This window comes from Zalophus californianus, chromosome 8, assembly GCF_009762305.2.
Source record: "Zalophus californianus isolate mZalCal1 chromosome 8, mZalCal1.pri.v2, whole genome shotgun sequence".
NCBI lineage: Eukaryota > Metazoa > Chordata > Mammalia > Carnivora > Otariidae > Zalophus > Zalophus californianus.
In genome coordinates, this window is record NC_045602.1 from 49625268 (window position 1) to 49637394 (window position 12127).

General features: G+C 43.8%; 1 protein-coding gene across 7 annotated transcripts in view; it reads left to right on the forward strand.

The window, feature by feature from the left end:
- SLC4A5 (solute carrier family 4 member 5) overlaps positions 1 to 12127 on the forward strand; it is a 103005-nt gene that overhangs the window by 55515 nt on the left and 35363 nt on the right. For all 7 annotated transcript variants that reach the window (XR_003524758.2, XM_027622887.2, XM_027622886.2 and 4 more), the window contains exons 5-6: positions 10988 to 11148; positions 11881 to 12036. Coding sequence is in view for 6 of the 7 variants with exons in the window: in XM_027622887.2 (XP_027478688.2) it covers positions 10988 to 11148; positions 11881 to 12036 (317 nt within the window). In the remaining variant the exon portion in view is untranslated. The remainder of the gene's footprint in view (positions 1 to 10987; positions 11149 to 11880; positions 12037 to 12127) is intronic.

Below are 12127 nucleotides of genomic sequence, written 5' to 3' on the forward strand. Positions count from 1 at the left end.
CTCCATAACTGTTGGAAAGCTCATTGTAAATTTGGGTTTATACATCAATCCTTGTGAACTTGGTTAACATTAGTCAGTATCCTTGGACCTAATCATCTCTGGGACAATAAAAAGACAAATTTCTTGGTCTGGTCTGGGGTGGATACCCTAAGAGACCCATGAGGCTTTTCTCCTTCTGGTACCTTCTAAACTTCTATATATACATGTTGACCCTTGACCCATGCCTGCCCATTCAGTCTTCTATACTTTATAGTCTTTCAAATTCACTGTCAAGTTTGGTTTGTGAACATATAACCATGTGCAATTTTAATCAGTTGTAGAAATAACTTTTTGTATTATTTCACATATATATTTTAATGCACACACTTACCATTATATAGTAAAAATCTGCCAAATAAATTGTAGGATTGGGCAAGAATTTGCTTAGGAGTTGCCCTTTTGAAAAACTTTTCTTCCAGATATCATCTCTTGGTGCCTCTTTCAAAGACTGAAAGTAGGGAATATCTAATGATATCTCAGATATCTCCAGGAAAATTCCTTATTGGCCCATAAGAGAATTAACACTGGCCTTTGGTTTCTGCTGGAAAATTCAGGGTGTTGATATGACTCAAAGCGAAGTTAAATAGCTGAATGATGGGGGAAACCTCACATTCATGTTACTTTTAAGAAATGAATCTGTTAAAGTCACAAAATGTATTACCAGCTGGCCCCAGGCAGCAAGCTGAAATACCATGTCTTGATGCTTTGTAACTGATACATGGAAGTCAAGTCTTTGGACAATGGGTGATGGGGTAGGGAGGGGAGAGGTACAGAATAAAGTCAGTGAGGCCATGTAGATGGAGAATTACCACAGTGTAGTGTGTACTTCTTAACTTTTAGGTGAGTAAACATAACTTCCTCTAAGCAATAAATGCACACAAATAGAAGTCTTACAACAAATGTTTAGAGGCAACATAACCTTAACATTAAAGGTTGCATTCTATAGGAAATTACTTTTTTTAATCTTTATTTTTTATTGAAGTTTTTAGTTTCTTTAAATAATGCCTATACTCCACGTGGGGCTCAAACTCATGGCCCCAAGATCAAGAGTCGCATGCTTTTCTGACTGAGCCAGCCAGGCGCCCCTACATTTTTTTAATCTTTATATTTAGGATGTTCTAGGGGAATTTTTACAAATTAACCAGGACATAATCTAATGATAATGATATGCAAAATACGCACAGAAAGAAAGGACCTCCACTCCAATCAAAAAGTGTGTCTATATTCTCCAGATTTTACTCTTCGCCAACCACACCTAATGGCCTGCTCATTGTCCTCTTAAAGACCTATGTCTTCCTTTTTTAAAAGTACTGATGTCCGATTCTCAGGCCCCCAAGAGTCTGATGTCATTACTCTGGGGTTCAGCCCTAGGTGTTGGAATTTGTCACAAGCTCCCAGATGATACTAATGCAGCTGAGGTTAAGAGGGACTAGGGCAGGGTGAGTGGGGTTAAAATTTAAGTCTCTGTCTGAGGATAGAGCTAGAATTCAGGTCACCTGGTTTTCAGCTCTTTCCAGGGCCTAAAAGGAGAACCCCCTCTTCTTCTCACATCCCGGGCTTAAGTGTTGGAAAGCCTTGGCTGTACTTGGTAGCTTGCCCCCGTGACACTTTCTACCACTCTAGGTATTAACCGAACAGTGCCTTCTCTAATTGTATCTGTGGCCGAGTTACGAGTCACAGAAAAGGCCTCTGTTCCAGACCCTCTTTGCGTGACAGGGAACTGCTTTCTGGGACATGTGACTCTTCAAGGTTCTGTTCGGCTCCACCGCAGCCACAAGAGGGGCACCTGGTGCCCACCCCCAGGTCTCGACAAAATCCCTGCGAGTTCTTTTCCAGCCCAAAGATTTTCTTTCCACTTGACCTGCTTCTCCAAGTCTAATTCCCCACTTTTTTTGAAGCCAACCATGGTATAAAGGTCACTTTGCAATGAGTTCGTTGGGATTACACATTAACCACTTTATCAGGCTTCTGAGAGTTTTTAAGCCAGGCTCTGGTCAAAGGGCTTTTAAAGAGCCCATGCCTTCATTCCTTCTGAAAAGTGGTTACACATTTTATTATGGAAAATTTAAATTTAAAAGTAGTATGTAGTAGAATGAACCCCCACATACCCATCACCCAGGTTCAGTGTTTACCAGCTAACTCATGGCCAGTCTTGTGTCTCTATCCCCTGTTTGCCAGGTCTCACTCCAGGGTTTCTGATTGGACCCCCCCCACACACTGGATCACATTGACGTGAATCCCAGATACACACCATTCCATCTGCAAATATTTCAGTGTGTGCTTCTAAAAGATAAGGCCTCTTTCTTCCTTTCTTTCCTATTTTTTTATCGTGGTAAAATATACTTAATGCTTACCATCTTAGCTATTTTTTAAGCATGCAGTGCAATGATTTTAAATACATTCAAAATGCTGTACACCCATCACCATCATTCATCCTCACAGCTCTTTCAACTTCTAAAATTGAAACCCAGTACCCACGAAACAATAACTCTCCTTTCTCCCCCTCCCTCCAGCCCCTGGAAACCACATTCTACCTTCTGTCTCCATGATTTTGATGACTCTAAATACCTCATAGGAGTGGAACTGTATTGTATTTGTCTTTTCATGATTAGCTTATTTCACTTTGCATAATGTCCTCTAGGTTCATCCATGTTGTAGGATATGCCAGAATTTCCTTCCTTTTTAAGGCTCAGTAATAGTCCATTGTATGCATATAAAACGTTTTGCTTATTCATTCATCCATTGGCGCACAATTGGTTGCTTCCACATTTTAGCTATTATGAATAATGCTACTGTGACTATGGATCTTGATCCACAGACCATCTTCAAGACCCTGTTTTCAAATATTTGGGTATTATTTCAACCATAATACCACTGTTACATCTTTTTAAAAAATGACACTAATTCTTCATTTTTAAAAAGTTTTTTATTTTTTTGTGGGGGAGGGGCAGAGAGAGAGGAAGGGAGAGAATCTTAAGCAGGCTCCTTGCCCAGCACGGAGCCCAACATGGGGCTCAACCCTAGAAGCCCAAGATCACGACCTGAGCTGAAATCAAGAGTTGGACGCTTAACCAACTGAGCCACCCTGGTGTCCCTAATTCTATTTTCATGGAATTATCTAGACAGTGTCCATATTTCCCAGATCATCTCCTATTTTTAAAAAATATAATTGGTCCAGAGGCACCTGGGTAACTCAGGTGGCTTATATATGTATAAAATTGGTCCATATACTGCATTTGGGAGATAGGTCTCTGAAGTTATTTTTACTCTACAGGTTCCTCCTCTATTTTTCCCTCACAGTTGTTGTTATTGCTAAAGAAACAGCATCATTCGTCCCATAGGTTTTGCACCTTCTGGATTGCATCGTGTCTCTCTGATGGGGTTTAACATCTATATTTCTCATAAAGTGATGGTGGGGTCCAGGCTTGTCTGATTACTTTCTGCCTTTTTCAGAAGACTATTTCACAGAGGACAGTATCTGCTTCTATCGGGAGGCCCTTCTGGCCGCACTGATTTTTGTGTGTGTCTGTGATGGTCCTAGACTCTGATGGTCATTGCTTGGATCGATCTCAGTGTTTTTAAACACACTTAAGCCCCACCATTGTTTCTTTTCCCCAGTCATTTCCTCCTAGCTAGACTTCTTCCAAAGTGATTGGTAAGACCTCACTACCCTCAAGCAGGAGGGAGCAAGCATTTAATGATGGTAAGGGGACACCAGTGAGGAAACAGTGGTCCCTGTCCTCAAGAAGCTTGATGTCTATTTGGGGAAGCAGGTATATATCCAAATAAACCAGGAAACACGATTGACTACAATTAATTGTTTATTTTAGCCTCTGAACCCCAGAAGTCAAGAACTTTACCTAGAACAGTCTATAGCAGAGTTGCCTAGGTCCCACTCAGGTGTTCTGAAGATCGTATTTATTTATTTATTTATTTGGCAGAGAGAGCACACAAGCATGGGGAGCAGCAGAGGGAGAGGGACAAGCAGGCTCCTGCTGAGCAGGGGGAGCCTGATGCAGGGCTCGATCCCAGGACCCTGGGATCTTGACCTGAGCCCCTAGGATATTGACCTGAGCCAAAGGCAGATGCTCAACCTACTGAGCCACCCAGGTGCCCCCGCCCCCGAATACTCAGGTATTCTGATGTAAATTGCTCTAGGATAGACCTAGATAGACATTAAGGCTTTAAAAGCATCTGAGGTTTTTTTTCTGTGCAACCCAGTTTAAGAATCATTATCCTAGGATAGGGGTTCTTAAAGTGCTGCCCCTAGATCACAGCATCAGCATCAGCATCACCCAGGAACTTGTTAGAAATGTCCAAATTCTTGATGCTCCTTCCCCTCTACCCGAGGCCTATGAAATCAGACACTCTGGAGTGGGACCTGGCAATCTGTATTTTCCTAAGCCTTCCAGCGATACCGATGTCTGCTTAAGTTTGAGAATCCTGCCCTCAGTGTTTACTATTGGAGAAATAAACAGGATGACTGGGAGAGGTCTGAGAGGAAGTGACCCTCTTGCTGGGCAGCAGAGAAGGAAGGGGTCAGACCTGGAAAACAGAGAGGAAAGAGGCCATTTCACTGTGTAGATCCATGACCCTCAAAAGCTGGGAGCTTGTGAGAAATGCAGAATCTGGGACCCCACTCCAGACCTGCTGAATCAGAATCTATATTTTAACAATATCTCCACGTGATTTGTTTGTACATTGAAGTTCGAGTGAGACACTCTGGTATAGAGTATGTACTCCAATTATAAAAATCAAAGACAAAACCAAAAAATGGCCATGTTAGGAAGGAGACTGTGGAGATATGGTTCTGTTCTTTCAGCTGGTGTCCTCAAAGCCATGTTTCCTCTGGTACAAGGAGAGTGAGACCCGTGTGCACAGAGCTGCTTATCTGCACTGGGATCCCAGACAAGTTCAGCTATCCCTGAGTGACACAGTTCTATATGATTCAAGAGCAAGGGCTCCTCAACCCTCAGGGCACAGTCACACAAACTGGGAACTTTCATGGCCAGGCCACCCTCCAGAAGGGATGACCATCCAGGCATTCATGTTTTATAAAATCTCTCCAGGCAATTCTAATCGGCAGCCAAAGTTGAAAACCATTGCTGCACATCTTGGGTCCTTGATGTTTCCATGTTCCGCTCAAGGTAAAAGTGAGCTCAATGTCTAGTAGTTGCCATTAAAAACACAAAATTAAGTTTCAGAGCACAGGCTCACTGTTCCAACATCTGGATTCCCAAAGTAGTTGCAAGGAGGACCTGGAGAGCTATTCCTAGTAAAATTGTTGAGTATCCTGGAATTTTTTGAAATCAAGTTCTCCAGGGATGCTGGTAGTAGGAGACTAGCTCTGATATTGCCCTGAACTTGGAAATAGGTAACTTGGCTTTTCTGCAGACTATGCTCAGGTAGGTTGATGTTCTTGTCTGTTTGTATGTAGAGCTAATGTTTTGTGGGGACCTAATACTACAAATAGTTGAAGTTCTGGGAGGCAGAGAGAACTGATTGTCCTTGCTATCTGGAGTTAATAGAGGATGTTTCAAAGAGAAGGTGTGCTCTCACCCACTCCTGGGTAGAGTTACATTTGTATAGGCAGAAAACTGAAGAACAGATGTCATGGCAGAGAGCTGCCCGAGAATGTCCACCCAGGGTGTTTATGAGACAGTGTAGAGAGCAGTCAACCCAAGTGGCCCTATGCACTGAGATACATCACACTTTTGGGTGGATAGGGCAAGGCTGTAGAGTAGCAAAGAGTCTTCAGTGGTAAGGTGACAGCATAATTTATCTTGTATATTTTAGAGAAAAAACAGGGCAATGTGATTGCCTGCATGGGAGAAAGACTCTCAGGGACAAGGGAAGCATCTTCTCAATCAAAACATTTGGACTTACCCTTTGATCTCTTCTTTACCAACCTTTATATCAATACCACTTTTATTTTTTTTTTAAGATTTTATTTTTATTTGACAGAGAGAGCACAAGCAGAGGGAGAGAGAGGGAGAAGCAGGCTCCCTGCTGAGCAAGGAGCCTGATGTGGGACTCGATCCCAGGACCCTGGGATCATGACCAGAGCCAAAGACAGATACTTAACCGACTGAGCCACCCAGGCATCCTTTAATACCACCTTTAGAAAAACTTTGTATTGACTTCATTCAGACTTGGATCTACCATAATTTAGCTGATGTTTCCCCAAACAGATTTTCCCATTTAAAAAAGTCAGCTACACTTTGGTAAATCCTGAGGCAAGTGTGTGTGTGTGTGGTCTCCGCTCCAGCCCCCATGTCGTAGGTCTTCACCTCCCAAGCCTCTTTTAATCCAACCTCCTATCCTGTGTCCATTCAAGCCCCTAAGGCCCTGCCAGGCACCTGGTTAACTGGTCTCAAATAAATGTATTAAATCAGGAAGTTAGGCATTCACAAGTCAAAGTACTCACACAATTGTGTAAAGAGGAAATCTGACAAAGGAAAAAATGTCCAACCTCACTAGTAATCAGAAGAATGCAAATGTGGTGTAAATTTTCAATTACCAAATGAACAAAAGTGAAAAAGAATGACAATACCAGGGCTTGAGAGACTTCAGAGTAATGTGAGGTTTCCTGTACATTGGTGAAAGTGTCAATTGGCAGAAGCTTTCTGGAGAACAGTTTGGCAATGTATATCATACACTTAAAAATGTACAGACACAGCAATTCCACCTCTGAGAGTTTATCCTAAGGAAATTATTGAGCAGGGCCAAGGATATTCAAGCCAGCCTTATTTATATAAAGAATAATTAGGGGGCGCCCAGGTGGCTCAGCAGAATCTACCTTCTGCTCAGGTCATGATCTCAGGGTCTTGGGATCGAGCCCCGCATCAGGCTCCTTGCTCAGCGGGATGCCTGTTTCTCCCTCTCCCACTCCCCCTGCTTGTGTTCCTGTTCTCGCTATTTTTCTCTCTCTCTGTCAAATAAATAAATAAACCTTTAAAAAAAAAAAAGAAAGAAAACTTGGAGGATGACTGGGTAGCTCAGTCGGTTAAGCATCTGCCTTAGGCTCAGGTCATGATCCCAGGATCCTGGAATCAAGTCCCGCGTCGGGCTCCCTGTTCAGTGGGGAGTCTGCTTCTCCCTCTTCCTCTGCAAACTGCCCCCCCATTCATACTCATTCTCTCTCTCTCAAATGAATAAATAAAATCTTTTTTTTAAAAGATTTTATTTATTTATTTGACAGAGAGATAGAGGCAGAGAGCACAAGCAGAGGGAATGGCAGAGGGAGAGGGAGAAGCAGCTCCCTACTGAATAGGGAGCCTGATATGATGTGGGGCTCGATCCCAGGCCCCTGGGATCATGACCTGAGCCTAAGGCAGACGCTTAACCATTTGAGCCACCCAGGCGCCCTCAAATGAATAAATAAAATCTTAAAAAAAAAAAGAGTAAGAAATAACCTAAATGTCCACCAAGTGAGGGTTATTCATATCAATTGTGGTCCATTCATGCAATAAAATAAATACTAAAGAGCCTTTAAAATGATATATTTATAGACATTAGTAGGCATGAAAGAATGTCCAATAGGTATTATGTCCTTATGGTGTCATTAGTGTAAAATTGTGTGTGCACATGTATACATGTACATTCCTGCACACAGAGATCTATAATGATAGTCATGGAGGGGTGCCTGGGTGGCTCAGTTTGTTAAGTGTTGGACTTTTGATTTTGACTCAGGTCATCATTTCAGAGTCGCGGGATCGAGCCCCGCATTGGGCTTCACACTGGGCATGCATGGAGCCTGCTTAAGAGTCTCTTGTCTCTCTTCCCCTCCTCCTTTGCCCCTCCCCCCTCCAATACACAAGCGCGCTCTCTCTCTAAAAATAAAATAAAATAAAATAATAATAATGATAGTCGGGGCGCCTGGGTGCCTCAGTCATTAAGTGTCTGCCCTCGGCTCAGGTCACGATCCCAGCGTTCTGCGATCGAACCCCGCATCGGGCTCCCTGCTTGGCGGGAGGCCTGCTTCTCCCTCGCCCATTCCCCCCCCCCCCCCCCCCGCTGTGTTCCCTCTCTTGCTGTGTCTCTCTCTGTCAAATAAATAAAATCTTAAAAAAAAAAAGATAGTCATTGAAATATCAACCATGGTGTCCTCTGGTTGGGAGATTTTGAAAGCCTCTATTTTGTTATTTTTTATTGTTTCTAAAATTACAAAGGCAATATTCTTTATTTTTACATTAATAGCTGACGCTAACAGAATGTGCATTTTGTGCCGGGCTCTGCTCTAACTGCTGCCTACTATTATTATTCCTGAAGAAAACAAAATGCTAAAGTCCACAGCTGAGAAATGATGGAGCTAGGACTCACAACCTTGTTGTCTGGCTCTACAGGCTGCCATGTTACTACAATAATTAAACCCAAATACAGTGAGAGTCTCTTAGCTCCTCCCCCACCAGCAGACCCACTCCTCTCCCCAGACTCATTGTCAACCATTGGCGGGTAGCCTTCCAAAGCTTCTGCCAGGCACTTTTAGACACATGTGGCCAAACACACGGGTGTGTGTGTTTCTTTTTGTATAAAATGGGATGGTATTGTTTATCCCGTCAGTATGCATAGTTCACCCTCATACTGTTTACCCCTGAGGGGTATTCTGCAGCAGGGATGTAGGGAATGCTTGTGACCATACCCCTACTGGCAACTGGCAGTTTCCAGCTTTTCACCTTCACGAACAAAGCTGCAGTGAATATCCTTGTCTACATTCTACTGTATGCAAATATGTAACGATATTTCTGTGATAATTTCCTAGAAATGGAACCACTGCATCAAAAGACATGCACACTAAATGTTGAAAGCAGCTGCCCAATTCCCCACACCAAGACTGTGCTGCTCCACTCTCACATACAGCGTAGACATACATGCTACACTATGGACGCACATCCACTAATCTTGCACCCACGTCCCCGTGTTTTCACCAGCACGGGAAGTCGCCAATCTTTTTCATTTTTGCCAGTATGAGAAAAGAAGAATATCATTCCATTTGCAATAATTTAAATGTCCTTGATTCCTAGTGAAGTTGAAAGTCTTTTGGCCATCTTCATTTCTTTTCAGAACTGTTCACTTTTTCAGTTGGGTAATTTGAGTTTTTCTTATTGATGTGAAGGAGCTGTGTTATAAATACCAGTCTTTTGATGCCCTGGGTGTTGTAAATATTTTCCCACTGTGTTACATTTCTTGGAACTTTGTCTTATTTTGTCATACAGAAGTTTTAGTTTAGTTTATTTTTATGTAACAAAAGCTGCCCGTTTTTTTTCCCTTGTGGTTTTACATCTTGTTTAGGAATTCTTTCTAGACAACCAAGAGTATAAGAAGACTCTCCTGTATTCTCTTCTAGTGTTTTTGCAGTGTTGTTTATACATTTTAAATTATTTTAATTGTGGTAAAATATATATAACATGAATTTTACCATTTCAACCATTGTTAAGTGTACGGTTCGGTGACCTAAGATACATTCACCTAAGGTGATGGAGTGACCATCAGCACCGTCCATCTCCAGAACTTTTTTCATCTTGCAAAACTGAAACTCTCTACCCATCAAACAGTAACTCCTACTCCCTGCTCCCCTTAGCCCCAGGCAGCCACCGTTCTACTTCCGGTCTCTATGAATTTAGTTACTCCAGGTCTCCACAAAAGTGGAATCACACAGTGTTCATCTTTTGTGCCTGGCTTCTGTCACCTAGGGTAAAGTCTTCAAGGTTCATCCATGTTGTAGCATGTGTCAGAGTTTCTTCTCTTTTTAAGAGTCAGTAATAGTCCATCATAGATTGATGTTTAGACTTTAATTCATGTAGAATTTAATATTGTGTTTGGTGAGAAGTAGGTGGCAGGTAAGGTTTTTTTTTTATTATTATTTTTAAGTTGTTCGCCTTTAAACAACTCCTCTATCAAAACCCAAATTCCCATGAGGGCCCAGGTCTGCTTCTGGACTGTTGTTCATTGATTCCTTTGTCTATATCTGGACTGGAATCAGTCTCCAGCTTTTAGGCAAGTTTGTCTATCTGCTAACAGCATGACCGTCCCCATTCTTCTTTTTTAGACATCCCCCAACCATTTTGGGACACTTACTTTTTCAGAAGAACTTCAGAAGTAGTCACGTGGTCCAAAACTACTCTTTTGGAATTTTGATTGGAATAACTTGAAGCTACCCACTAACTTGGGGTTGACATCTTGCAAAGCAGAGCCTGCTGGCGGGATGCTCCTGGCAGCTCTCCAGGCTGTCTGGTGCTGCCCTCTGCTGGGCTGTCTCAGGCCTTCCCACTCGTCTCCTCCACCCAGCCTCTGACTCTGTCCTCTAGAAAGAACAAATTCCTATACATCCTTGGTTTAATTTCTTTCCTTCCCCAGATGACATATGGATTTTAATATGAACTATGAGAACCAAAACCCAGAGTGGACCTGTAGAATCCCCAGGCCCTGCAGCAGAAGCCGTGGGGAAATACTTTTTTGTCAGGAACGCTTTCTCTGCTACCCGTAAACCACACCCCGCAAGGCAGACACTGAACACAGGTGTGACCGGCCCTGAGTAGCCAGGCTCCAGTTGATACTTTTTTAAAAACAGCTTTATTATTATAGGTTATCGTCAACTTCCCTCATTTTAAATGTACAATTAAATGATTTTTTAGTGAATGTAGAGTTGTGCAACCATCACCAAATCCAGTTTGGGAACATTTCTGCCACCCCCCAAAAGACCCCTCATGCCCATTATGGTCCTCCTCTGGAATGTCACTTTGCCCTGAGCACAACAACCTCAGGAGAAGTGAGGGGGAGAGTGGGAGGGTTCCCAAGATCCTCTGCCTGTGAGTCTAGCACCAATGTCCCAACAACGTGCAGCGCATGCACATGACTTGCCGGCTAACACCCCTTGCCCCAAGGAGACCTCATGGGGGCTGCTCCTGAGGACAGTGGCCATGCTGAGCCCCATCCTAACCCCTTCCAGGTGGATAAAGTTTGAAGAAAAGGTAGAGGAAGGAGGCGAACGCTGGAGCAAGCCCCACGTGTCCACACTGTCGCTGCACAGCCTCTTTGAGCTGCGGACCTGCTTGCAGACGGGGACGGTGCTGCTGGATTTGGACAGTGGCTCCTTACCACAGATCATAGGTGAGGCAGGGACCGCCGGGCCCCCAGAAAGCCATGGCAGCCTTGTGCCCACACCTGGTCTGTCTGACGCCCGCCTGATTCTGTGGACACCAGGCTCTGGGTCTGACGCTCCCAAGGCAGCGGCACAGTGGCTCCAGGTCTGGGGCCCATGTAGAGCTCATTCTCTGAAACGCCATCCAGCAAGGGAGCAAAAGGGAGAGGGGCTTCCTAGCATTGTCAGAGATAACCTATTGCCATGGCAACCCGTTTCTTGTCAGAATAAAGGGATCATCATTCATCTTTAGGAAATTAGCTCTCATTTAGTGGAGCAGTGAAGGAAGACAATAAGGCTGGCCTTATTGTCCCTAAAACGTTTTGCCAATTTTGTTCTACTGCATTCAAATTTGCCACAAGCATTTTGTCCCAGATGCTTTCTAAAAGGAATTCATGTTAGGACGAAAACCATCGAACACAGAACTTTTGTGCTTCTTAGGGTACTTCATTGACTTTTCTCAATAGCACCGATAGAGCCTAGAATTGTATACACACACACAGAGACGCACACGCGTGCACATACCCAAAGGCCTGTGCCCTGCTCGTGTTTCCACAGTTTGTGGCAAAGCTGGGACTATTTCCACACCTCCTGCCTCCTTTAGTCACTTTTAATCCCACTGATAATAGATGAAACTGAAGACCCCCACACCCCTGGTCCTTCTGTCCCACGTGGATGAGGCATGTCTGTTCCCCACTTAGATGACGTCATTGGGAAGCAAATTGAGGATGGCCTCCTGCGACCTGAGCTCCGGGAGAGGGTCAGCTATGTCCTCCTGAGGAAACACCGTCACCAAACCAAGAAGCCCATCCACCGCTCCTTGGTTGACATTGGAAAGTCTGTCTCCTCCACCACCAGTGAGTCGGGCCATAGGCTGGTGGGCAGCGGGCATGTGGAGGCTGGTGTCAAGTCCCAGGGTCTGGGTGAGCCCATCTTGGTGGCTGGAGA